Raw genomic sequence first — 27,529 nt, 5'->3', positions numbered from 1 at the left:
CCGAGATACAATTTGAAGACGAAAGTCTAATAGGCAAACACACTTTTCTTCATGCAGGTTTTATCACGAACAGTATTAAAGTTAGGACGGATAACAAGGACATTAAGGGTAACGATTGCGCGAGAGCTTAACGGCTGTATTTCCAGACTTTGACATTTGATGATATATGCACAGTATTAAATACAGATATTTAGTTATTTACACTGTGTTCTGCAGTTATCTAATGGTAGGGTATTGCTCTCCTGTATTCCATGCAGTCGGGCCGTCTCATCCTCCTGCGCTCCGTAGCGGACAATGTGACGGTGAGACAGTGCCGATTAAAGATTAATAACAAATTTTTATAAAAGATTTTAGTTGGATTTTACAAGGTGTTTATGGTACAATTATCACTCAGTACAAGCCCAAATAACACTGCTGGATTTAATCTTCATGGTAACATGGATGATATGGAGTGAGGAGTGTGCGATATGGAGTGTGCGTGAGGCATCAATACTTGAAAATATTAAGAGTAATCTTTATTCCCACATGTACTTTCTGCAGTCTGACTTCAGTTCACCACCTCACCATCTGCGTCGCCAATTCCCATTGTCTCCAAAATATGCATACGCATGGGTCAGAGTTTGCGTGGAGGACCGCACATACTCCCGTCAAGTGTGTTTTTTATAAATCACAACCTTTGCGTGGGAAGTGGCGTACGCACATTTTCAGCCCCGTTTTGTGCGTACGCCACGTTTATAAATGAGACCCCAGAACCAACAAAGCTGCGGATAATCTTTCCATACAGTACTTTCTGACTTTCCAGCCCAGTCTGCTTCACTTAACCCTGAGCCCATTCATTCTTACTGAAGATCTACTATAAATCCTTTAAAACAGGTCACAAATACATAGTTTGGATTTAAGAGGCTCAGTAATTAATTAATTAGTTAATTATTTAATTGGCTTTAATCAAAGATTACTCAAAAAGCAGTAAAGAGCGCACATTACGATTATTTTTAGATGAGGATTAATATACATTTGGTGAACCCTTGACTATTTAATGCATCAGGACGATGTGTATATATATATATATATATATATATATATATATATATATATATATATATATATATTGACTAAAAAAGAACTACAGTGCCTGTGTTTATTGTAATGAAGGAACATGTCACCCAGGGCGACACCTTTGCTTAATGATGTGTTTTAAGTAGTTTTTGGACAACAGTTGATGTTGTGTGTTGTATGTAGTGTCAGGCTACACAAACAATACATGTCAATAGAAGCACGTCATTGTTGGTATTTGGTCCTTTAATGCGATTTCTGTATAATAAGAAAAATCAAGAATATCATCAGACTTTCTCTTTTACTCCAAAACAATAGCTTTACCATTGAGCACAAACAAGGATCTAGGATGCTTCATCATCAGCAACATCCCAGTTAACCTGTCCAAAGCCCTAACAGTAGGAACAATATTGTCCAGCTGCCGTTTTCACCGAGTAAAAACAGGAAGACAGTTCAGTTTTTTTGTGCTAAAAGTAGACATTGAATTGATTGAGACAAAAGTATTAAGATGAAATTAGAATTTCAGACACAGAGAACAGGCACGCCACATGTCACTTTTTTCACATGAGCTATCAATGTTCATCACTAAACACTGCAGAAAATTAACACCATTTCCTCTTTTCATTCACCTTTACCAATTGAAGCATCTCATTAAGGCTCATTCTGTAGTGTTGACCACCATGTTGATGAATATTAGTCATGCATACGCTGTGCCTTCTTCGGTCAAAGCCTCCTTTTTAAAATCATTTTACTGAGCCGTATCGAGTTGAGAAAAAATATGTTGTAAAGGTTTTATGAAAATGTAACTCTTAGCTGTGTACATTTATAAGTTCTCCAAATGCACACGGTATCTGCAGAGAATCTGTACCTGCCTTATATAAGCATAGCATATGTGAGCTATTAGCCCAGTATTACATTAGCACAGGCAAGTGTGCAGCAGGCAGCAGCTTGTTACCTTTATTAGGAGGCACCCGCATCCCCCGATAGAGCACTATGATGGAGCTGTGAGGTGCTTCAGCACTGCAGGTTTTGTCATTAAGACGATTAGTGCCGACAAGTACAACACTAACGATTCCATAGCGCTGCTGCTTCTGGGCTAAGAGGCCCTAACTACACACCATTAGGTCAGGAACAGGGATGCAATAAAAACATGGACACATATCAAAACTACTGTTATCTATTACAAACAACCATTTTCCTGCAATCAATTTTAGGATTCTGTATAAATATCAACTACTTTATGATGGAATCCCTTTACTGTTCTATCATAATGGAAGGCGTTATTATACCAATGTTGTATTTTCTCTAGGAAAAGGGGGGAAAAGAGTAAATAATAAAAAGTTAAACTTATATTATACAGAGAAGCATTGTGTTAAAAAATAATAATAATATTGAATTAATTTTCTTTTCGTGTCCACATTTGAAGTTTGGATATTACTCTTGTGCTCTTGCAGAAGAAGAAGTATAGCTCTAGTGTAAGATTATGTATCAAATTCAGCTCATGTCCATTTGCAGGAGCCCTGGTAGGTAATTCTTCACAATTACCTGACTTTTTTTCTTCCCCTTATTTCTTCATAAAACACTCTTAATAAGCATTCACTGAGATTTGTAGCATTTGTCTTTGTTGTTATAGTTACCTGGACGTCCCTTAATTCCAACTTCTTCCTCCTCATCTCCTACCTTTACTCCTCTACCTGTATATTCCCTGAGTCTCACAGCCTCATCCAACTGTTTTGTTGGTCCTCTTGTCTTGGCTTAGGGTTTGTACCCCCTTACCGTTCCTCTACTAAATATTTCATATATCTAAATCCATTATTGAAAACTCTAGCCACAGCCATCCTCTCAGCTATTCATTTAATCTTTTAAATGATTCAAGAGTAGAGAAGCAGATAAAGGAAATGCAAAAAAATATTGATAAATCAACTTTGCACTCGTTATAGCTGGCACCAAATTCCCCTGTGGAGTTGCTGTGCCTATGACGTTGTTGTGGCGTAGAAGTGCCTGGCTGGTTATGAGATGAGACTCAGGTGGTGTACTTACTGTGGTCCTGGAATGTTGCTAATTCTAGAGAGATGCCAACTCTCCCTACTCATTTTATTCTTGTCACTGTGTGAAATAGAGGATATGATAGACAGCTGATATTAGTCTGTCAGTACTGGTGACTCAATACAGTATAACCTGTGTGCCTGTGTGTGTCTGTGTCCCCATTTAGGCTTTTTGAACATCCAGTCTTGGCCTGACAACATGACAGACCTGAGTGTTTTCTCCAACCTTGCAACTATCGGGGGAAGAGCACTGTACAGGTACACACCTGAGAACATAATAGCTTTGCTGTGATTAGATATGTTTACAGACTATGAGTGTAATTTACTGTATATCATAGCTGTGTCAACACTGCCTCAATTAGAGCTCAGCACTTAGAAAGAAAAGGCAAGCTGGTAATAAATATATGGGTTTAGTTTGTAGCGAAAAAGTAGCAATGTAGCAAAACATGAATTTTCTTTAAAACTAGAACTCTTTGGGGAATAATAAAAGGGTAAATTCATTGGTGATTGGATTTGTCAAATGCATTACTGTACACCTTCTCACTAAATGTAATGTAATTAGATCTGTACATGATTTAAGGTTCCCTGTGGAGTTTCCTTGTAAATAAACATTGAACATGTTTACATTCACTATTATGCCCCAAAATGTATTGTGTGTATCCTTGAGGTGCATTTATTTCTTCAGAAAAACATTTGCAAAGCCGATTCTTTTAACCTGGTTACTAGCTGCCACTCTTCTTCTACTTTCCCTTTATGGACACAATGTTGTGTGTCCCAGAGTATTACCGTGTTGATCAGTGGAATTGTGTTTAACACGTAAAGTAAAAACATGCTACCATAAGGTAGTGCAGAGTGTGTGACATGCTGTGAAACTTCCATTGTTGCACTCTTCAACACTCAAAACAAGATAAAGGATTGAAGAGCGTAGCGTCTTCCCAAATTGCTAAAATAATTGCATCTAGCAGTAGATTTTAAGTAGTTTGGTTTATATATTCAAATCATTTAAATGCAAATTAAAAGTAAATGTGGTTTGGTTGGACACGATTCTATAGTCATTAAGTCAGTAAGAAATATGACTAACATAAGTTGGTACCAAAGAATTGGTTGGTGCCCGAAACATTTTTGTTATAGTTTTGTTTTGACATCTAAGAAGCCAACTTGTTGTTGTTTTTACCCAGCTGATGGAATATAATTATTTATCATTTAGTTTTTAGTGATTTTTCCAAAGGTGCTCTAAAATTTGCTGTGTCATTTGTATGGAAACAAAGTGAGTGTGTGTACAACTGATGGCAAAGTGTGGACTGTAGGATGTAGTGCGTCTTGGTGTGTGTGTCTGAATGTGTGCATGAGGATGTGTGTGCATGCACCTGTGTGTCATGCACCTGCAGATGGAAACAGCAGGCTGCAGTACAAATTACAGCCTGCCGCCCACCCTGATCCCATGCTTGATCCTGCATACTCTCTGTCTATCTGATTGCACCCCACTAGCCTCCTGTCATTTTTAAACTGTGAAAGTGGGGCGTACGGTGACTGGTGGGGGGCATTGAAGACTAAAAGGAAGAAAGAGATGCTTGAGGGTAGAATGATGAAAAGAAAGCTGTTGAAGATATGTTGTTGCAGCAGCATAGCAAAATGCGGCAACAAAGAAAAAATATGAAATAAGAATTAAGCAGATGCAGTGTATTAACTGAAGTTTGAAGTTTATTGATCTACACACCGTATTATTGTAAAGTGATGATACTGTGGTGTAATAATTGTACTTACTCTACTCTAGTGGTGTGGCTTAATGGTCATGTGTCTTCAAATTAAGACCACTTAGGAATATTGCTACTTGTTTTTCCCACTTTAGTACTAGTATTTGTTATGTTTGAATGTTTACTTTAACATACTGAAAGTATGTTTTCCACTGAGCAGTTGCACCCTGCTAAATGTTCTGTTTGGATTTTGTACTACAATCCAGTACATTTGCATTCAAATCTGACTCAGTGGCTTACAGTGTAAAGTGCAACATAGAGGCTGGCAGCACTAGATGCACACTGAGGTAAAAGTGAAGAAAAATAATACTAATAATAATAATAATAATAATAATATATATATATATATATTTTTTTTTTTTCTACAACAAATGCTTTTGATATTAATTAATATGTAGTGCAAAAATTTGATAGTTTTTTATTTATATATCATTCACAATTCAAGGAAGTATATTACAGAATTGAATTGCACCATCCTGCTGTCAAATGCAAGTTATACTTTTCAAGTGCAAATTATTTAACAATATAAACAAAGAAGCTTCATGTGCCATATGTCTGTTGCAATGTTACCGTCTTGCACTAATCATGTCCCATATGAATGACAGTAAATACATAAGCCCCTTTTCTGCTTTAGTGTTTTCAATTCAGTGGAAATATTGAGTGCTAATCAAGACTTGTCAAGTTTTTCTGTATTATTTAATTGTGAACACAATCTTACCTTAAGGATATAAGGCCATCTGCAAGAGAATACAACCTTCAATGATTACGTGATTCTGTGATAACACGACCGAGAAAAGGAACTGATTCAGCCGTCAAAACCTGTGAAATAAATCAATGTTCCCTGCCTCTTTCCTTTCCACTCCCTGTTATACCTCATCCCTTCTCTTCCGGCTCCTCTCATCTTCCTCCCCCTCCTTGCTGGCTCTCTCCTCCTCTCACCTTTACCCATTCTTCTCTCTCAGTGGGATCTCCCTGCTGGTGTTAAAGCAGCAGGTCATCTCATCACTGCAGCTCCAGTCGCTGAGAGAGATTAGCGCCGGGAATGTCCACATTGCAGACAACAGCCAGCTTTGCTACTACAACACTGTCAACTGGACAAGACTGTTCCGTGCTGCAAATCAGAAGGTTCTTATCCGCAACAACCAAAGCCCACAGAAATGCTGTAAGTTCATACCAAAACCATCACAAACATCAAAAACTAAACGTTCCTGTACCAAAACAGAAGTGGAGGTCCATCAAAATAGGTTGCCTTGCTTCGCTGTGGCTTAGGGGCCTGGCACATACCATTTAATTGCAATGTTGTTGCTAATTTAATAATGCAAACAAACTGTGTATCAAGACACATTTGTCCAAAGCTGTAACTGTAAAATAGATAACAAATACAGTAATAATTCCCAATCCCAATATATTTAGAAAAAACACCTCTGTTGTTGAGCTCCAACAAAACAGACTTTACTTAAAGTGCTCGTATTATGCTCATTTTCAGGTTCATAATTGTATTTAGAGGTTGTACCAGAATAGGTTTATGTGGTTTAATTTTCAGAAAACACCATATATTTGTTGTACTGCACATTGCTGCAGCTCCTCTTTTCACCCTGTGTGTTGAGCTCTCTGTTTTAGCTACAGAGTGAGACATCTTACCCTTGTACTATCTTTGTTGGGAGTCGCACATGCGCAGTAAGTACTGCTAGCTTATCAGTTGCAGAGTATGAGGGCGTGCCACACTAGCAGCTAGGTGAGCATTATAACGTGTGTTACAAGGTGATGCACAGAAGTAAATGCTGGACTACAACAGAGCTGTTGGAGCAGTTTGTGAACAGTGTTTTCTCTGGAAGATGGTATGCATTAAAAAGTAACCCGTTACAGTAACATAACTACTTTTTCAAGTAACTTCCCCAACACTGCTAATTAACCAACATAACCATTCAGAGAAGAAATTAAATTAGTCAAATATCTGAGATGATGAGACAAAAATTGTGTCTAAAAATGAAAGAGCTTTTATTATATCAGTGCCACAAGTTTTAAGGCATTATTCATTTATGTATAATGTTCATTAATGAGCCAGTATTTGCATTATTGAGTTGGCCCCTTTTTCGCTGTGTGTTCGCTTCCCCTGGGCAGTTCCTTAGTGTTGGGAGCACACACACACACACACACACACACACACACACACACACACACACACCCTCTCTCTCTCTCGCTGTCTCTCTTCAATGACTTTGAAGACTTGGGTGAGACTCAAGAGTCACACACTGCTCTCCTTGACATGGCTCTGCATGTGTGCATCTGAGTGTGTATGTGTGTGTGTCCACACTTGACTGAGCCTAGCAGGGACTGGAAAAGGGCAGGTCTGGCAGCAAAGAGTCTGCATGTGCCCATTTATTCAGTGTGTGTGTGTGTGTGTGTGTGTGTGTGTGTGTGTGTGTGTGTGTGTGTGTGTGTTTGTGTGTGTGTGTGTGTGTGTGTGTGTGTGTGTGTGTGTACGGTAGTTGTAGTGATGTAGAAACGTCATTTGGTAATTAGAGAAACCTGAAACCATGACAACCAGTTTTCACAGTAGCACTTTCTATAAGCTACTTAGTGCTATAGCGTTAGCTAACACAACTAAGAATATACTAATGTTTGTGCTATCACATGTTTTTTGTGAAATCATACTTTAAACAAGATTACAAAATGGTTCACCTGGTCTGTTCATAGCCTCATTCATCCAGGTAGCACAAGGTCAAGTCAAATGAACCACTGGCTTGATGTAGGGTTGAAAACATTTCAAAGCTCTTCTAGGAAGTTTCATCATTAGTTGTCAAACAAGTTGAATTTCTGCTCACCCATTAAGGCCAAAAAAAGTTTGGTCATTTATAAACTCAAGTTAAGAGTTTTTGCAGTTTGCTGTGGATCTGATTGCAATTGATGTTGTCTTGACAGGGTCTTTGCTTTGGATGAAAATTACTCTCAAATAATCTTTTAAAACTCTCTTCACTGTGCATTAAGCTGCTCAATTTCTTTTAACTTAGCTATAATTTGACAGTCAGAGCTGGGTTGAAGACTGGTTGTGAACAGTATTACCAATTTATTTAAATTTTGACTGAAAAAATTGCTACAGCGCAAACTTAAGGGGTTATCATTAGTACAACTATCACACAAGTGGTCATATTGAGTCAATATCTGTTTTTTATTAACCACGGTGTGCAAACATGACAGTCAGACATGTTTGAATGTTGTTGCCCTTAGAAAAGAAGGATCCGCTCGCTTTGGTTCAAAGCAAGTATTAAATGTTCAGCTGCTGGAACTTCATTAGGGCACATATTTGACCAAAGGGAATCCTACAGCTTATGATGGGGTCCTTAAACTTACTGCTGAGTGATGGCTCAGAGGCATTAGCAGTAAAATGTCAGAGACATTAGAGAAATGTGTTTTGTTTCCTTCACACACTTCTTCAAAATGTCAGATTTTCGGATAGCAAAGTGCACTGTTATTTTTCGCGACATAAGTGCTATCTGCAGAATAAACCCAATCCAGAGAGGGCTGTTTCGTAACCATACCTTTTCTCACCATACCTTAAATCCTGCAAAAATGCACACATATGGTAAGCTTAAATTATTATTTAATTTTTTTGGCTGATTAGAGCTCTTCTCAGGACTTGGGTGGGTGTGTGCAAACCGAAGTAAGTGACATCTTACTGACTCTCCTGTTAGCTCTGCTGCATATTTTGGGGCAGGACAAATTACACCTTTATCATTCATATTAGTATCTTCACACTTAGCAGATGTCTAATGAATGTCAGAATGACTGAAAACACCTTTAAGTTAATTGAACTTACCCTTAGGAAGACCATTGCTAAGTGTCATAAGAAGAGAGCTTTAAGCAAACAGTAGAGAGTATTCTTATTTAGTCCATATAAAGTATCCTGCATAGATCGTAGCCATCGTTAATCATTATAAGTAACACCTATGCTTTTCCTACTTTGACAAGTCAAAGTCTGCTGTAAAAAAGGCCTTTTGAAAACAACAGGTGCCTTATATTATCCCAATACAAGGGGATACAACTTGGAGCAGAATTTTAGTAAAGAATCTGCAAGAAATACTGGAAGTAAATATAGTCCACTTTCAAAAATGATCACATTTTGGCGAATCAGTGGTGCTCTCGTAATGCAGATATGTAATTGATAGCGTCACTGGACTCAAAGTTTCTAATGATGACTCCATACTAGCAAATAATTGCCAAGAAAAAAAACGAAGAACCTATCTCCTTGTTACATGTTGTTGGTCTTGTCAAAGGTTTCTTAAACATCCAAGAGTGATTTTATATGTTTTAAATGATGTATTATTCAAACTATTTACGCCTAAGTCCACATAAGTCAACATTACAGCGAAGGTGAAAATGAAATAAATATTATCAATGTCATTGTTTTGCCACATGTAGCACAGGGACAAGGATAATTTCCTCAGCTGCCTGCCATCCCTCTTTAGCTTTTTCAATAGCTGCCCTGCTTTGCTTTTAATGCTGTCTTTGAAACAAGAAAAGGATGCTTGAGTTCCAATTCCACCTCTCCCAACAACCCTTTGAATATTAACAGGTTGACAGGTGTTTCTTTGTTACTTTCCTTCTGTGTTTCTTTCTTTCTCTATCTCATAATCATTATTATAGCATGTTCTCCTGTCTCCCACGGGACTCCAAAAAGCACCTGACAGCTCGGCCCCATGGGCTTTTGTTTTCCACCCATTACAGAAACATCTGACGTTGGTAACTTTTTGATCTTGCAAGTGCTGTATAGTTAAAAATCCCTCCAACCTCTTCCCATGTTTATTTCCTTTTTTTAGCACCCATCATTCCTCTCTCTCCTCATTTTTCCCTGTGCCTGGTCAGTTTACCTACGGCGCTGGAAGCCCGACAGAGGTGGTTTTGTGTCTTGTGAAAGGCAACGCTTTCATCCTCTTCCCTCAAAGGCAACACTTGATTTCTGTATCTGCATCCTTTTGTCTTATTAAAAAAATATGAATTTAAGCATTTTGAAAATGGCTATGGCTGACCCTGGGGCATAGCCCCTGGCTTACATGTGGCCAGGACCTCAACAACAGCAGGAGCCTCTTTGTAACCATGTTCATAGCTAGGGACAAGAGAAGAGAAGAGAAGAGTCTGTTTTAAAATCCACCGACAAGGGGGAAATCATGTTAGAAGCAGATTGAATGATAAAAGTTCCCAGTGTATCTGCAGTGCTGCCACCATGTTACTTCAACACTCTCATTTTGTCACTCTAATACTCTCAGATGTAGCAACCTTTGTAGGAATAAGTGCTGAAGGGGGACAAGAGAGAGAGAGAGAGAGAGATAAGAGATTCAGACACAAGAAAATAATGGAATGTAGTAGATGTGATGGCCTAGATCTGTTGGTACTGTTGATACTATAAACAGTGAGGCAGATAGAGAGAGAGAAGCGCAACTACTGTTCACTGTGAATGGGCACTTTTAATGTTTAAATGTAAATCAAAGGCGGCTTTTATAATGTCTTTACATTACTATTTAAAACAGTGGGGGGAAAATACTTGTTTGTACTGTCTATGTGCAGCTATGGATTTGTGTGTTGAAAGCAGATACTGATGTTTTTGGATTTAAGCCAATCCAAAATATTTAGTTAGGAATATTGAATATCTATATATATTTGAGCCTTTTGACACCAAGAATTATGATTAGAGCTGAAAGGTTGGGTTTAAACCCTTCAAATATATCCAGACTATAAAGTTCCAGGGATTTTTATTTTTTTTTTAAATCTGCATGGCATCTGCAGGTGCTTTCTGCTGTAGGTCCCACTAGTTCTCCGTCACTGCTGGCTCAGTAGTTTTATAATGAAGCAGGACAGCTCTCTCCTTTGCTAGCACCACAGTGAGCCATATCACAAAGTACTGTACACACACAACACATTAATAGACAATTTATATAAATACAAAACATTGACTGAAATGAGCTAAATAATGTAATGTTTTAAAAACTGTTGCTGGGATCGAACGGGAGTATTTGTGGGAGGAACTAGGTCTTCCTTAAGTTCATCCATTAGGGTAATTATTGTGTGACTGCTCATGTTTAACAGATTTCTTCACAAAATAGAAATAGCCTAATCCTTCAGCACGTCTTTGAACCCTGCACCTATTTCTCTGTCTTGCTGCCATTACTCCTGCCATTGTTTCAGAGAGTCGTCTCCACAAAAACACACCTTTTATAGACCACCTCAAATTAACTGTTGCTCTCTGGAGGCGGAGAAATCTTATGAAAAAATGAACCCTTGCAAATTGTATATGCTTTAGTACATCTAGCCCGGTGCCTTTTCATAAATAATGTGACTATATGGAGTGATTTTATATCCAGCTATATGGGGCAAATTAGGGTTTACTCTCTGCATCTGTGCTGAGTCATGAAAACACGACTGCATTCTACACAGATGTAATCCTTTGTTGTTTTACTCTCTTTTTGTATATGTTTGCATTGAGCAGCCAAGGCGCGGATGGTGTGTGACCCGCTGTGTTCAGACGCAGGGTGTTGGGGTCCTGGCCCAGACCAATGCCTCTCCTGCAGATACTTCAGCCGTGGACGAACCTGTGTGGATACCTGCAACCTTTATGAAGGGTGAGTTATGCATTTGCATGCATATACACTCCTGAGTGGTAGATTACCACTGTTTGTGTGTTGTCCTCTTAATGTCCTTAGAGGTCCTAATTACATTTAAGCTTTGCCCAAATTGTAAAAAGAAGTTGTACACCTCTTAAATTAACCACTGTCCTCATCTTTTAAACATACACACAAACACAAATGACGAGGGCCGTCACCCCAAATACCTTCTTTGGGCACGAAAAATGCATTTTTTTTAAGATTATTTTTTCGGGTATTTTAAGCCTTTATTTCCATAGGACAGATGAAGACATGAAAGGGGAGAGAGAAGGGGAACGACATGTAGCAAAGGGCTGCAGGTCGGAGTCGAAGCCGTGGCTGCTGCGTTGAGAGGCAAACCTCTATATATGTGTGCCTGCTCTACCAACTGAGCTAACCCGGCCACATCACTGCAACACTCAACATGACACCATCGGGTCGATAATAAATAAGATCAACAGGTTCAACACCCTCCCTCCCATTCCCTATGCAACACAATGGATGGTCAATCACAGACCTTGGAGACAGTTGCTGCAATAGAAAGTGTTTGTCAAGTCTCTATGGTGACAATTAGTGTCTTGTAAAGTGATGGTTGTGGTTGGAGCAAACTGTGTATGCATCATCTCACCCAGCAATCCAATACAGACAATATGTGTGGCACTACTGTATGTCAATGCCAAGAAAAAAATCATATGGACTCTAGCTGCACAAACCCAATCAAACAACAACTTTTCGGCCAGGAAACCCTCTGTCAGTTTAGTTTCAGCTTCTTTAGCTTTTGATCATATTGATCACTTTTCCTGGTTCATTGTCTGCAGAAGTAGCTGTTTGAATTAGCTAAAATTACATTACAGTGCACGTCACTTTTACAAATCATGTTTTTCCTGTTTATGTTATTGACAAATCACATTATGTCAAATGCTTATCACTTAAAATATATAATGAAATAACTATTACTAGAAAAGTCACCATATAAAGCATAAAGTGCTTTACAAAAGATAAATTAAATGTAAGTTCATTCAGTTTAAAAAAAAACGAGATTATGGCAATGGATAATAAAAGATGAAATCATTTACAGGTTTCCACTAAAAGAAAAGGTACATCGGATTAATTTGTTTTTTAACCTATTTTCTGTTCCAATACATTAATAGTTTGTTGTTTTTCCTCCTGAAAGACGAAACTATTAAGCACAGTTGGTTATAAACAGGATCCTCTGCTGGTGGTATTTTAAAGTAAGATCTTTTTGAAATACTATATACAGTAAAAACATATGAACAAAAGAAAATGAAATGAAAAATATACAAAATAATAAGCACGAGGTTTTGCTGGTTGCTCTACAGTATAGGAATCCTGATGGAAAATGCTTGCTCCTTACTGATCTTAGGTCTCTGATAACAAACAGGCAGGACACTCCTCAGAGTTTGAATCAGAATCAGCTTTACTGGCCAAGTAAGTGTGAAAACATACAAGGAATTTGACTCTGGCTTTTTACATACACAGAAATAGACATATGTCTAAAAACAAAGACAACAAAGCTGGACATGGTAAACATACACATTTGACTACTATGTACAGATATAAGTATGTATATAAAAAGTGGTTTGTAAATTCACTAAAGTAACTTTGCTTTTCAAGTAATCCCCGTCATCATACTTTCATACAACAATGTGCAGGTTACCAGTGCAGGAAAGATCAAACTAATTCCTATATTAAGTACTTAACAGAACCCCTGCAGGAGTGATGCAGCAGTGAAATGTGGTCCACTGATCAAATCAAGAACAAATATATAAACATGAATCAACTCATCCTATTCACCTATGAATACGAGAGGTGGAATTTAAAATAATCTTCAGTTTTTTGGAAGACCTGCTGCATAACCTGCATGACAGAGGAACTGAAGCGACGGGCAGAGCTGTCCACGGTGCTGAAAGTGTTGAAACACTTTGCTCGCGTAGTGGCGGACAGACATGTAGTGATAAGAACAGACAACATGACAGCGGCGGCGTACATCAATTGTCAAGCCGGTGTGCGCTCAAAAGGTGCAGCTCTTTTGAAACAGCAGCTGTCTCACTGGCTGTGTGAAGCTATAACCGAAGCCTATAGCGCGGAGGGAGTGGAACCCCCTCAGGGCATCCGGGCACACTCCACAAGAGCGCTATCAGCGTCCGCGGCCCTCCTCAGAGGTGTGACGGTGGCCGACATCTTTGCAGCGGCGTCCTGGTCATCCCCATGCCCGTGCATCCGTGATGTGTCCAAGTCCTCCATTACTTACTTGGTCTTATCCGCACTTGATGGCAGATGATGCGCTGTTAGATCTGGTTTGCTGCTGTCTCTATCCTCCTGCGCTTGTGTAATTGTGATATTACTTTTTTATTATTGTGAAGCACCTTCAAAATCCACATGACATGGACCTTATAGTCAGTAACAGGCCAGTCATGGTGGTGGCAGGTTTTTTAACAAAATAATATGTTTTTTGATACATTAAAACATGTTCAGTGTGAGTAGAAAGAGGAACTAGTCTGTTCTGCTTGTGGACTTTTGTGTTGCACGTGGCATTGACTACATCAGTTACGCCCTTGATGCAATAGCAACAGCTCTTAGAGGGCGAAGTGTATACAAAATAGAACGATTCTATGAGTATAGAGCCTCTAAGATCCAGGCCACCTGCTTCACTAACATTCGCTGAAGAAAAATGCTGATGTTGGGAGCAGATCTCTGGTCTCGCAGCTGTGATATACAGTAACTGCGGACGTAAGAGAGGCCTGTGCAGAGCATAAGGGCGCGAAAGAAATCTTCACGACTGCAGATGCGCGAGGGATGAACCCAATAGCAACAGCTCTTAGAGGGCTATGCCTATACTCATAGAATCTGGAGTTACAATACGTAACTATCGTTTAAAAGGCACGCCTGCAGAGTTTCAAAACAACAGGGGGCCCTTGACTTTAAAAGGAAGTATAGCTTGATGCTATCCTGTCATTACAAAAAGGTGACAACTCCGGCTCCCCAGTGAGTTTTACTAATAACATTTTAGATTTCTTTTTTTTGCCTTGCAGAGTTGCTGAAAAGATGCTTTTAAGTTCAGAGTTCGTATTTGATAACAAAGCCTTTGGTGGCCACATTGGAGAGGAATCAGGAGAACCAGAAGGTGCCGTTAGGGCAGGGGGGCTAGGCGTGTCACTGCGTGTCACAGTCACTGCTTGCGCACGGGGCCACGCCCTGCCTACCTGTCCACCTGCACGTCAGCACCACCCACCCTGTTTGCGTTACCAGCACATCCTCTACCAATAAGAAGCTTTACTGAATGCAACCCCAACCCTCATGAGTCATACTTTAAATATGTCATCATTGTGTGTGCATTTATTTGGTATTTGCTCAGCATTTCTTTGTCTAATCCAATCTTCAAGTTGCCCTGTAGCTCAAGTTTTTGTTACAGCACCTTTATTCCTATGTAGTAGAAGGGCATCAAATCTACCTTAACAAGGATAGCATGACAATTTGCAGAACTTACTTAATATCATGCATCATGCATGACAAAATATTAGAGGACAAAAGAACTAGAGGACTAAGGTTAATATACACTGCTTGCTTAACCACAAGGAAGCACTTTTAGTCATTTGGTGTCTTATATGTTTAAAATGTACCAGCAGTTTCACTTTGTGTGTATTTAACCTCTGTGGTTCAGTTAAAATGTATTTACACACTGTCAGACAGCAGCACAACGACAAGGAGCTTGCATTGCCTTATACATCAAATGATGTGTAAATGGTTGTTGAAAATGTTTACAAAGTCAAAACCATTTGGACGTTATTGTTCAAAATCCCAAAAATGCAGTTTTATTTGTTTGTGTGAACATACAGGTTTGGCAGTACGTATTATTTCCAAAAGCCATTTGAAATGAATGTTATTTCTGCATCAAATCCATGTAAAGGTGTATTATTTACGGAAAATGTGTTACTGCATCTTTGTCCCTTAAAGCTACATTGTGTAAGAATTTCTCCCATCTAGCGGTGAAATTGTATATGACAACCAACTGAATATTACTTTCTAACCCCCCCCCCCCCATTCTGAGCGTGTTAAAACTCCTACGGTGGCCATATTATTCCAAGAAGTTCGACTTCGACCGTGATTGTTCCTTCCAGTGTAATAATAGTTTTACGTTATTTTGGTACCATTTCATTGCTAACATCAGCTATCAGGTTCCCAAACAGATGCAAGCTAATTTTAGTAAAGTATCTGTGCTATCGTTATTCTGTATATTGTACGAGATTAATAGTGTTAGGGAATGATTACAGCGTAGGAGAGAAGCAACGGAGGTTTGTGTTTTTAATATATTTCTCTGAGCAGTATGAACAATGTCAATGAAACTGAAATTAGCTCTTAGTATCTCCATCGTTTACACGCAGCAGTTCAAGTAGCTAGTCTGTGTTACAACTGCACGATGTGAGTTGTTTGCCAGGGAAATCACAACGCATATTATTACATTTATGTTACAAGGTAGACAATCCTTTTTCATCAGTGACGCGAGGAAAAGTATCCTAGACGTCGTTCTGCAAGTAGCAACTATAAAACTTTGAATTTACATAAATAGGCAGGATTACATATTACAGAAATCAGGCAACTTCGGCGTCCCTTTTAAAATCCTTGCGTTGTCGTTTTAATTCTCTTTTTAACCACCTTGGCGATTCCGTTACATGTCCTAGACCGAAAGAATAGGCGTGATGCTCCATCTTCAATCGGCTTTCAAATCTGCCGGCAGTTACTGAGTAATCTTATCCCCCTTCCCTGGCATTCGTCACGCTGCCACTGAGTGTAAAAGCGCGAAACGCGGAGGTACAGTATGTCCCTCTTTGGCTAATGTATTTTAAAGATGGAGGCGCAACATGATAGAATACATAGGAATAAGTCACTCCTATGTATTCTGAATGATTCTGAATGGCAGATTCTACGCTTATGAGAATACTTTGATTAGTTGGTGGAAGTTATTACACATGAATGAGCACATATTTGTGAAAGAACAAAGGGGTTTTTGCTAAGAATCAATTAAAAAAATTACACAGAGCTTTAAAGGTCCCATGGCATGACAATGTCACTTTATGAGGTTTTGTAACATTAATATGAGTTCCCCCAGCCTGCCTTTGGTCCCCCAGTGGCTAGAAATGACGATAGGTTTAAACGAGCCCTGGGTATCCTGCTCTGCCTTTGAAAAAAATGAAAGCTCAGATGGGCCAATCTGGAATGTGCTCCTTATGAGGTCATAAGGAGCAAGGTTACCTCCCCTTTCTTTGCTTTGCCAGGCCAGAGAATTTGGCCCGCCCATGAGAAAGAGAGAGACATCATGGCTTGCAAACAAGCAAAGTGGCAGTTGGTCAAGACCACACCCCCACCCTCCACCTTGCCCCCCGCTCTCCTCCTAAATAGCAAATAGCTACAGACACAGAAATGGCACATACTAAGGAAAGCTCATTGTGGGACTGGTTCTAGTGGCTGTAATTCTGCACCAAGGCTGAATTTCAGGAAAGAGACTTCAGATACAGTATTAGGGGACCACTAAGGCCTATATAAAATCATCCAAAAAGTAGCATGTCATGGGCCCTTTAACAGACAGAAAATACAGAAATGCAGAACACAGCATAATATCATCCAATAGCCTATAAGTCTTAAGTGTCAGTGATATCTTTCAGCTACACTGCATCCTTTATTATTTTAACCAGCACACACCCAGACAAAGGCTTACCTCCCCTGCCTCCTGGAAGGTTTTATGAAGGCCAGATGAAGCATAATTAATACTAATTTGATTTAGATCCCACTGGGCCAACAACATTTTTTTTTCTCCCAGTGCTGAGATGGAACATTCGGTTTTCCCTCACTGACCAAAAGAGAAGTACCCAAAGTAATTCTCCTTGTCCTGTAGTGACAAAGTCAAAGTGCCAACTCAGCCGCACTGTGGTCAAATTTAATGACTTTCCGAGGCCACTCTGGTGTTCTACTATTGTAATGGGATTTTAGAAATTGAATAACAAGGCACTTAATTTAATTGATTTTGAAAGCGTTGCAACCCTTGCAGGTACTGCACCTTTCAACTGCCTTGACCCCCTGCATGATTTTGTCAGTGTTACAGTTAGCTAATTAGCTAGTGTGTGTGTGTGTGTGTGTGTGTGTGTGTGTGTGTGTGTGTGTGTGTGTGTGTTTGAGAGTTCTTATTGATGTTACAACTACATCTACTGACCTTTATTTCCAAAGTAATCATTGTAAGATACGATGCTCATACTAGCAGATAGAAACAGACAAATCATTATCTACTAATAATATTTCTCTCTCTCAATCCCTCCATCTGTCTTCTTTGCTCTGGAAATGGCCTCTGAACTTGTTCAGATTCAGACATTATTGATTGAAAAGGATCACTTACAAACAAAAAGGAAGCATTTGAAGAGATCTTTTTGGAAAACATAAATGTGATATTGACATTAGGATTAAGATTTATCAGGAATTCAACAGATCACTGCCATTGTTTTTTTGTTTTTTTGCACCAGTTGTCCAGAAGGGGAGTCCACTGAGTTTGATGATTTATATATAATAAAAATGTACTTCCACTAATTTTGCAAGTCACAACAGAAGACATGAAGCTTTGATGATTGACACATGCAATATCTTTATTGGCTAAGGACACAAATCCATGTTATTATTCTATTTCACAAAAAAATGTTTTGCTCCCTATCTTGTCTCTTTTACCTGTATCACTCTTTATTCCCTACTAATCCTAATCCCTCTCTCCATCCCTTTCCTCCCTCTCAGGGATATCCGAGAGTATGCCAATGGATCTGTGTGTGTGGAGTGTGATGGCCAGTGTGAGCGAGCTGACAGTGACTCTTTGACCTGCAACGGTCCGGTAAGCTTCCTCCTATACACAACAATAGTATTATTGAGGGCTGCTGTTTGAGCAGTTTGTTTATGTTTGCTTTTATCTATTCATTACATTTAATTAAATATTCAAATTAAACATAAATGATGGCATTATTCCATCATTGAAAGATGAACTGCAGTCTCATCTGTTTTAAAGCTAATGTAAGTTATAATGTGAGAGTGAAAAGCAAGGTAAAAATGATGTAAACTATGTAACTATTATGTTTCATATTGCCACTAAATCCTACCAAAAAGTGTAAAACCTGTTGAATTGAATTAAAAGCAGAATGAGCTGAAAGTCTTAAATTGTTGTTTTCAGTGTTGAGCCCCCGAATGAAAAGTATATAAGGCCAGAGCATTGCTTCACTCACCACAATCTAAATGACTTGGAGCTGCAGACATTCCCTGCGGTCATCTGAGACTATGATTAATTATTGTATTAGCAGTCAAAGTGTGCCTTTCAGCTGTGCTATCGATCATGTCTCATGTTCCGAGTCAAAGGTAAAAGGGATTGTTTTGGCTAAAATCAGCATTGTTTTGCATACTAATTTGCATGTATTCAATAGATGTTAACCATAAAAACTGTATTGAGGGACAGGCATTTTTTTCTGATGTTTTCTTTTCTTTTCCAAAAGGCATTTGTACTCTTACTGTAGGCGCTCTTTGAAAGATTGTTTGGTAGCAGCTGTATATTAGAAAAAATGCCAGAGTGGAAACGAAAATCCTTGACCTTCATTTCTGTCCTGCACACTACACTCACAGTCACATGAGGCCCCTGACCCTAGGCTTTCTCTTGAAATCTTATTTTTCCGTTTGATAGAGAGGGATGTTTTGCGACAGATGCAAGCCAGAAGGGGTTATTTTGTGTCCCATCACACCCTTGTCAGTTTGCCCACTATAGTTTAGAAGTGTTGGAGTGTTTGTGTCTGAGTGTACACACATGGGAAGACAATGCCAAAGTTGGTTCTTGGCTTGAGTAGAGTGTGTTTGTTGTTGTTGTTGGAGGAGGTTTGTAGGTTTGATTTGGCTTCTTAGACAATTGATGGGAAGGTGGGTGCTATAAAGAGAATAAAACAATGCACATACCTCTAGCTTACTTTCAGCAGTTTGAGGAAAACAAGAGAAAAAAAACAGACAGCAATCACTTTGTAATGATTTTCAATAGCAGATATGTCTCAACTAGTTAATTAGAGCAAATGCAAAATAAAGAGAGGCTAATGTGACATCCCTATTGTAGCTCTAGAGGATTCTTCATTACTTAAAAGTCTTATATAAGAGGTTAGATTATTTATATATATGACTTTAAACGTGCGTGCGGGCGGGCAGGCGAGCAGGCGGGCGGGCGGGCGTGTGTGTGTGTGTGTGACTTGTCAAGCTGTGTATAATGTGAATGTCCCAGGTTAACCTGTTGCACTGCAAGAAGATTACAGCAATCATGTTCTGGCCACAGAGCCCATGGCAATTACATTAAGGTTTACACACGGTGATTTGATAGGCCTAATGCCCTCTGAGGAGAAAGATTGGAGATATGACTAAAGCCATGAATTAAGGCTATGTTATGGACAGAATAGGTGATAATGGTAGATCTAGATAAGTTGCTGTTGATTAGTAATACATCATAATTGTATCTCCAGCAAGCATATCTATTACTGTGTCTTTACTGAAAGATTGGAGCTTGCTTACTTTTCTCAAAAGGCACTGAAGACTTCAGCTCAACTTAAGTATCCTATTGACTTTCCTTAATTTTCTGCAAAATACAAGATTTATTTGTGATTTTTAATGCATCATGGCACAATTTCTAAGTTTAAGTTACAAAGAGGGCAGACTATGATGATAGTCATTTTAACAGACTGTTCATCAGTATTGATTCTGTTGTCTTTAATCTTCTGTAAAAGGTCCAGTACAAAGTAAACCTCACTCCTTACTATTTAGCATCCATGCTTACGTATATGCTTATTTAAACATTGTTTGTTTTGATGGCAATCCACAAATTAGTAAAAACAATCCCATCTGTGGAATGTTTGTGTCCGTTTGTGAATGTCTTCATATCCTTATCCTTTATTAACATGCTTTACTTTACACACTATGTCTCGTAAAATAATCCTATATTGTTTTTGTAACTGATCAATGTGTGTGAGAAAGATAACTCACACTAACATGTTTGAGAAGGTACACAAAACATATGGTATCTAAATAGAATACATTTGAATCTGCTGGAGTGGCTATATATATTTTTATGACCACATAATTGAATTGCCCAAAATCTAATGCATAGGCGCTACCACATCCATCTCTCTCCTATTTGTCCAACTGTTTCATTTCTTCTTTCTCTCACTTGTACCCTTTTTATCTCACCAACTCATCGTTAATGCTTAAAATTATTTTGTAGTATAGTGTGGGAGTATATTTGAGGACTCTGGCTGATATACAGCAGAGCATGAGGACTCGGCCTCTGCATTAATATCATAGTAAAATATATAGTAAATCCTGGTGTACCTGATCATGCCTTGAAAAGCCTTTTATGTGGCTGCCTATTAAAAGTCTTGACTATAAGCTCTGACACCATAAAGATTAATTGGCAATCCTCCTGAAATGCTGGTGTCTGTGTATGAAAGGGAAGGAAGAGAGATAGAAGAGATTGAAATATATATTTACACTCACCTACCCAACAACGTCACTCACAAACTTCGGTGTTAAGCACACAGGCAGACCTATTTAAATTTACAGCATGGTACTTTAGTCACAACGCTGTGCATCCCTGTCACTTTTTGGATGCCCCTATGCCCTGCTGGACCAAACACTGTTTGTGTGTTCTGTCACATAATTTAGCTTGCTGATGTGATGGGGCACACACACACACACACACACACACACACACACACACACAAACATACACACCAAGCCACGAGTGAAAGGATACTCATAAAAGGGAAGAGCCAGGCTCAACGCTAAAGCCAGTGAGAGCAACAAGACTTTCAATTTGCATAGTTATACCAGGCTGAATGCATGTTCACACATATACACACACACACACACACACACGCACACAAGCTACAAAGAACGCACGCAGAGGCATTAGCATAACACACTCATACACACACACATGCATGAATGCAAGCCCATGCACAGACACTACTTCTGGTTATGTATGAACAAGCACTCACACACACTCCTCCACTTGCCAAAGTGGTGGTCATCTTACTTGGTTATCTTACTTTAAAAAAGTAATTAGTTACAGTTACAAATTACTTCTCCCAAAAAGTAATTGAGTTAGTAACTCAGTTACCATATTGTAAAAGTAATTACTCAGCAAAGTAACTGTGACGTTATTTTTTATGTTCTATAACGCTATTACGTTCTATAACATCTTTAACGTCAAAGATGTTTATATTAAGTGATTGAAGAATAAAAACACTATATACAGAAAAATCGAGCGTTGCTTGTTTTAACAGAGTGGCTGCGTCTCCTTCGCTGGAGCTCACGCTAGCTGCATTTGGGCTTGGGGTTGGGTTAGCAGCAGCAACCAGGGTCGTGTTAGCATGTGCCTCATAAGATTCGATTTGCTTGAGGCAGACGTGGATAAAGTCTTTTTTCCTGGGCATAGCGTGCATGTTACATGAACATTCTTGCCTTTAATTTCAATGAGCGAGAAGTAGTGCCGGTACTTCCAGTTCGAGAACGCTACCTTTGAATATCCCTGGCTCGTCGCCATTGTCGCTGTCTTGTGTTTAGTGGTAGTCAGAGCGTGCAGTGAGACAGCGTGAGCAGGGCATCCGCCCACCCAGCCAGTCATCATCGCCACCCCTGCTCTCTCCAGGCAGCTGATGTGTAGCCAAAGAATGACAACCTCATTCAACCAAATTGTAGTAACGCGCCACTTTACATTCTCAGTAACGATAATGGCGTTGCAATGATGGGAAAAGTAATTAATTAGATTACTCCATTACCGAAAAAAAATAACGCCGTTAGTAATGCCGTTATACTTAAACGCCATTACTCCCAACACTGGCCTTCGCTATCATCTTTTTACCTTGGTCGCCCCTTGTTTAACGAGAACAGTGTGTGTGTGTGTGTGTGTGTGTGTGTGTGTGTGTGTGTGTGTGTCGCAGTGGGATTGGGTGTACATTCATAGCACATACTGTACAAAATAAGAGAAAGAGAGAGAAAAGAGAATGACACATGATTTCATTTACTGTAGTTACGTATTCAAATTCAAACAAAGATTAGAGGGGGAAAAAAGAATTTTGTGTATCGACTTGTTTTGACCTAATTTTTTCCTGCCCCATTAACCAATTATGGGGCATCCATGTCCACTCTCTCTCTCTCTCTCCCTCACTTCCCCTTATTACTCTACAGTACATTTACTTTTCACCTTCTGTCTTTTGCTAGCCTGGTTGACACCAGACCCTTCTCAGTTGTAACTGAGAGTGGGTCTTGGCAAGCTTCATTCACAGCTCATTTTCAAATGGGCGTCACCAACGGACGCTGCTCAAATGCGTCTGGGCGCAATTGGATAGTCCTTCAACCAATCAGACCAACGATCCAGGTGATGTAGCAGCGACAGCGGCGTCAACGGGTTGCTGCGCTTCAGTGCGGTGGCCGTCATGAATGTAAACAGAAAACTGCTTGCCGTCGCTGCGCTATCGTCATCGTGTAAAGCCCGCCTCAACGGTTGTGATTGGTGCCTCGATTTGGAAAAATTGGAAATGGGCTTGAATGGGCTCTTGGCCAGACTGACTTGCAGAGCAAATCTCAAATTTGCCCGAAGTTCGTCAGGGTTTTCCCAGGCTAGTCTTTTGCTCTCTGTTATCTCTATTTTGCTCTCAAGCTATCACTGCTACACAACCACAACAACTGACTCTATAAAGCTGCTAAGAAACCTGCACTTTGGCAAGTTATTGATATAGAAATATACCCACCAATCAGTCTACATTACAAACTGAGGCTTCAGCAGATATTTTATCACATTGTGACACCACAGATTTGTCCTTTTTGCCCGGCTTCAGGATGTCAGGTATAGTTAGAGTATATCCTCTCCACACAGGAAGTTTGGAATTAAAACTTGAGAGTAAAAACTGTCACCTAAACATCTGTGATAGAAAGCTGGACCCACCAGTGATAAGTAAACCTGTTTCCACCTAGTCTTTTCTGTCTCCAAACCCACCTGTCATGAAAGGTTTGCAGGAAATTCTGCCAATTATCATGACTGCCACCCGCCACTAACTGCAAATTCACCTAGTAAAAACCTTTTAATCCAAATCTTCCTTTATTAGTAGTGCTGGAATTGTGCTGAAATGCAAAGCTTAAACTCAAATAGAGTATGCTACTAGTCATCATCTCCATAATATTAATAGTAAATAAGAGTTGTCAGTTAAAATTGTCACTTAAATGGCAACTTAGCAGCCCACTAATGGTTATATGTATGCCTACTATAAACATTATGTTAAGAACTACTGTATGTTTTCAAAATTGCACATCTGAAAAACAATGCTTTTTCTTCTCACTTCCCCTAGGGCCCAGAGCATTGTGTGAAATGCCTGCATTTTAAGGACGGCCCTAATTGTGTTGAAAAGTGTCCCGATGGCCTGCAGGGTGCCAACAGCTTCATCTTCAAGTACGCCGAAGCCAACAATGAATGCCACCCCTGCCATGCCAACTGCACCCAGGGGTAAGTACAGTCAGGACAAGGACTGGTCAGAAGTGTTGGGTTCAATGGTCATTAGTCCACAAAAGAGACATTTCTGTTATTCCTTTATACATCAAAAGGGGGTTCCCTCAATCTATAAAATATGATTGAAACCAAACAGTAATCAGCCAGATAAAACATGTCCATCGTGTGTCATCCTAGATGGTTTTAGAGGATGATGACTAATCATTAGGAAAATCCATTAGCAGAGTGGGAGACAGATAATTTATAACACACGTCAGTGTTACATTCAGTGTTGATGGCATTCCGAAGATTTGAGATTTATTTATTTAAAATAGGGACAGTGCATATTAATGAACATTTATGTAACTATATAAGATTATAGCCAGTGTCTAATTTACAGTACATGTTTAGTCCCATTTGCAGGTTAATGTTAAAATAACAAGTCCCAACACAATAAATCAATAAGAAAATAACAGTAAAAGAGTACAATTAACAAACAGACAAAAAATAAATATTGCTCAATGTACAGTAACATGTCGGAGTTCGGTGTTGCTTTACTGAACTGTTGATATGTGTGTGTGTGTGTGTGTGTGTGTGTGTGTGTGTGTGTGTGTGTGTGTGTGTGTGTGTGTGTGTGTGTGTGTGTGTGTGTGTGTGCTATCAGCACTAGCATAATACTTCATCATACTTTGCCAAAAATGTACGTGGTTGTAACAAAATAAATACAGGAAACCTTTCATTAACTATGGTCATTACATAACACATAGCCCTTACCCTAACCCCAATCCTGTTTTAAACCTACATTTCCTGACCCAAACCCTAAGACCTGGTCGCTCCAGCTTTTAAATCAGCGAAATTTCACACCAAAATCAATAGCATTGTCACAATTAGTCCTAAGTTAAAGTAAATCTGCCTGGAGCTTCTGCTTACTTTGGTTAACTTTGACAACTCTGACATGCAAGTTCACACCACTGAGCAATTGACACTGCTGACAAATGAAACAGAGAGCTGGAGAGTCCAAAATGTATAAAACACATTAGTAGCTGTATTACACCATACCATTTTATAAAACCCTGCTCTGCTTGAGTCCTAACTGCTCCACAAAAGAGGCATGGTTTACAGTCAGTCATGAGACAGAAGTTGATGGTACAAATGTGTCTGTTGAATAAACTGTTAACTTATTGCTTGGTTGGCCATTGTATCGCACTACCATGTTACTGCTGAGCTCACCAGCCACTGTAGCTCACTAACTAGCCCTGCAAGTTGTCACTACATCAACCAGCTTCCAGCACCAACTGTTCACAAGGACACTCCATTGAAGTTCCCTGTCCCACTTTCTGGAGTGACTGAGTACTAACAGAATATTCTTACTGAATCTCCTCATTCGTAATTGCATTTGGCTTTCATGTACATAGTGGTTTATACTGTAAGAGCATAGTCAGAAATATATTTCACTATCCACGTAAATCCACTGCAAACGTAAAACTATAATCCAACATCTTGCAAGATAAGAGAGATGAATAGAGAGGCAAAGCAAGAAATGAGAGAGAAGATAGGAATAATGAAAGCGAGTAGAGTTAGTAAAGTACCTTGCCACTGTCCACTGCTCACTAGCCACTGATCGCTCAATGTAATATTCAACGAAGGTTGGTAAGACATCATTTTGTAACTCCACAGGGAGTTTATGTCACTTCCTTTTGTGTTATTTCTCCTCTTCTGAGTGACAGCCTCCAGCTCGCTCGAGCACAGCAATGTAGTCGTAAATGAAAAAACACCAGGCTGACACTTTGTCACAGGTATAGCTTCATAAGCAGATCTCCCTCTCAAAAAGCCGGGGGAGGAAAAGGAAAAGGGAGAGACAAAGAAGGAAATAGTCAGGGATGAAACCACTATCCCTTACTTCTAAACATAGAAAAGGAGAGCTTCCAAATTTTGGAGCGAGTAGTAAGACTGTCAGACACCACTAGTGCACAGTACACATGGGAGATTTAAAACATCAACACAGGGGGACTGGTAACATTTCCAGAAGAAATCTTTGCTTTGCATCAGAAGCCACTATAACTGTACCCACGTGGACACACTGAAAATGAACCTCTAGGATACAGTTTGGACTCATAAATGCTACACACACACACACACACACACACACACACACACACACACACACACACACACACACACACACACACACACACACACACACAGACATTGTATGTTTTAACAGACAGCAATAAAGGGGTGTAGTGGACAGATAAGAGAAATCAATAGATTCTGTCTTATCTGGCTTAGCTTGTAGTCAGGAATATGACCAGCACACTAGTCCATACTTTGACAAATCAAAATATTGACAGAAACAAAGTACTGCAGTTTCATTCAGTTAGAATGCATTCAGATTTACTGTTGCAATGCATACACTTTTCAGGTCAGATTCACTTTTTCTATCAGTGTCACTGTAAGTTACTGTACAGTCAGCTATAAACCATTTACCACAGAAAAACATCCTGTGCATCACTCCTAACAAAGAAAGTGTAGTATTTTTCTCTAAAGTGTAATTGGAAATTGTGTTTCCTAGTACATATTAAATGATAAAAAATGTGAATCGTATTATCTATTATTATATCCCTAATGTGTAAAGGCTGAGATAATGCAGTAAGCCTGTATAAAAAAAACTTAATTTAAGTCAGCATGAGTGACCTCTCAGAGGTATGCTAAAGTCTACTGCCCATTACATGGGTTTCATTATCAAGCAAGCAAAGTAGAAAAAGGCCACTGAGGGCATATGTGAAAATTGAATATAATGTTGTGGGTTCAGCTGCTCAACTCCCTACACTGTCTCATCATTCTCAGATATATGGCAAACTATGAATGTTGTTTGTTTACTTGTCCTATATTTGTTTATTTATAGGTGCATTGGACCAAGACTGCAAGACTGTATTGGCTGGATGGACAGGTACAAAAAATATGTGTATTGCCTTTCATGGAAACACCCCTACACAGTAGTATACACATACACACACACACACACACACACACACACACACACACACACACACACACACACACACACACACACACAGAAATCACAGTAAGCACAGTAAGCAACGTCTGTGATTAATGGCTAGCTCTAAGGCCCAAAATCCCTGTGAGTGTCCTTAATGCCTCTCTGGGAATGCATGCTTGTGTTTGTGTGTGTATGTGCACAAGCAATTTGCCTGGTTCTTGATAAATTGATAGCACTTTAGCTTTTGTTCTGAGGCTATTAGGAAGGGGGGGGGACAAAATGCCGCAGTTAACAGAAAATGGATTCAAGATTTCCTATGAGAAACAGTTTGGCATCGAGTGGCGTTGAGAATTGTTGGGTGGCGTTTGGGGGATGAATAACCCAAAAAAAACGGCTGATTGAGTACAAAACCAACTGGTGGGTATTTAGCACAACACTGCTGTAAAAAAAAAACACATTCATGCAGGACAGGACATGCAATGGTGAAAGAC

The 27,529-nt window shown here is 39.3% G+C and overlaps 1 protein-coding gene across 3 annotated transcripts in view; it reads left to right on the top strand.

Moving 5' to 3' along the window:
• The window catches only part of erbb4b (erb-b2 receptor tyrosine kinase 4b), a 370,775-nt gene that overhangs the window by 263,214 nt on the left and 80,032 nt on the right, over window positions 1–27,529 (top strand). For all 3 annotated transcript variants that reach the window (XM_078261658.1, XM_078261657.1, XM_078261659.1), the window contains exons 11-16: window positions 3,266–3,356; window positions 5,815–6,014; window positions 11,334–11,466; window positions 18,280–18,373; window positions 23,901–24,055; window positions 26,943–26,987. In XM_078261658.1, the coding sequence (XP_078117784.1) occupies window positions 3,266–3,356; window positions 5,815–6,014; window positions 11,334–11,466; window positions 18,280–18,373; window positions 23,901–24,055; window positions 26,943–26,987 (718 nt within the window). The remainder of the gene's footprint in view (window positions 1–3,265; window positions 3,357–5,814; window positions 6,015–11,333; window positions 11,467–18,279; window positions 18,374–23,900; window positions 24,056–26,942; window positions 26,988–27,529) is intronic.

Source organism: Sander vitreus, chromosome 11, assembly GCF_031162955.1.
Source record: "Sander vitreus isolate 19-12246 chromosome 11, sanVit1, whole genome shotgun sequence".
NCBI classification, from domain to species: Eukaryota; Metazoa; Chordata; class Actinopteri; order Perciformes; family Percidae; genus Sander; species Sander vitreus.
Note: the sequence above shows the minus strand (reverse complement) of the source record. Positions and strands in the feature narration are given on the sequence as shown.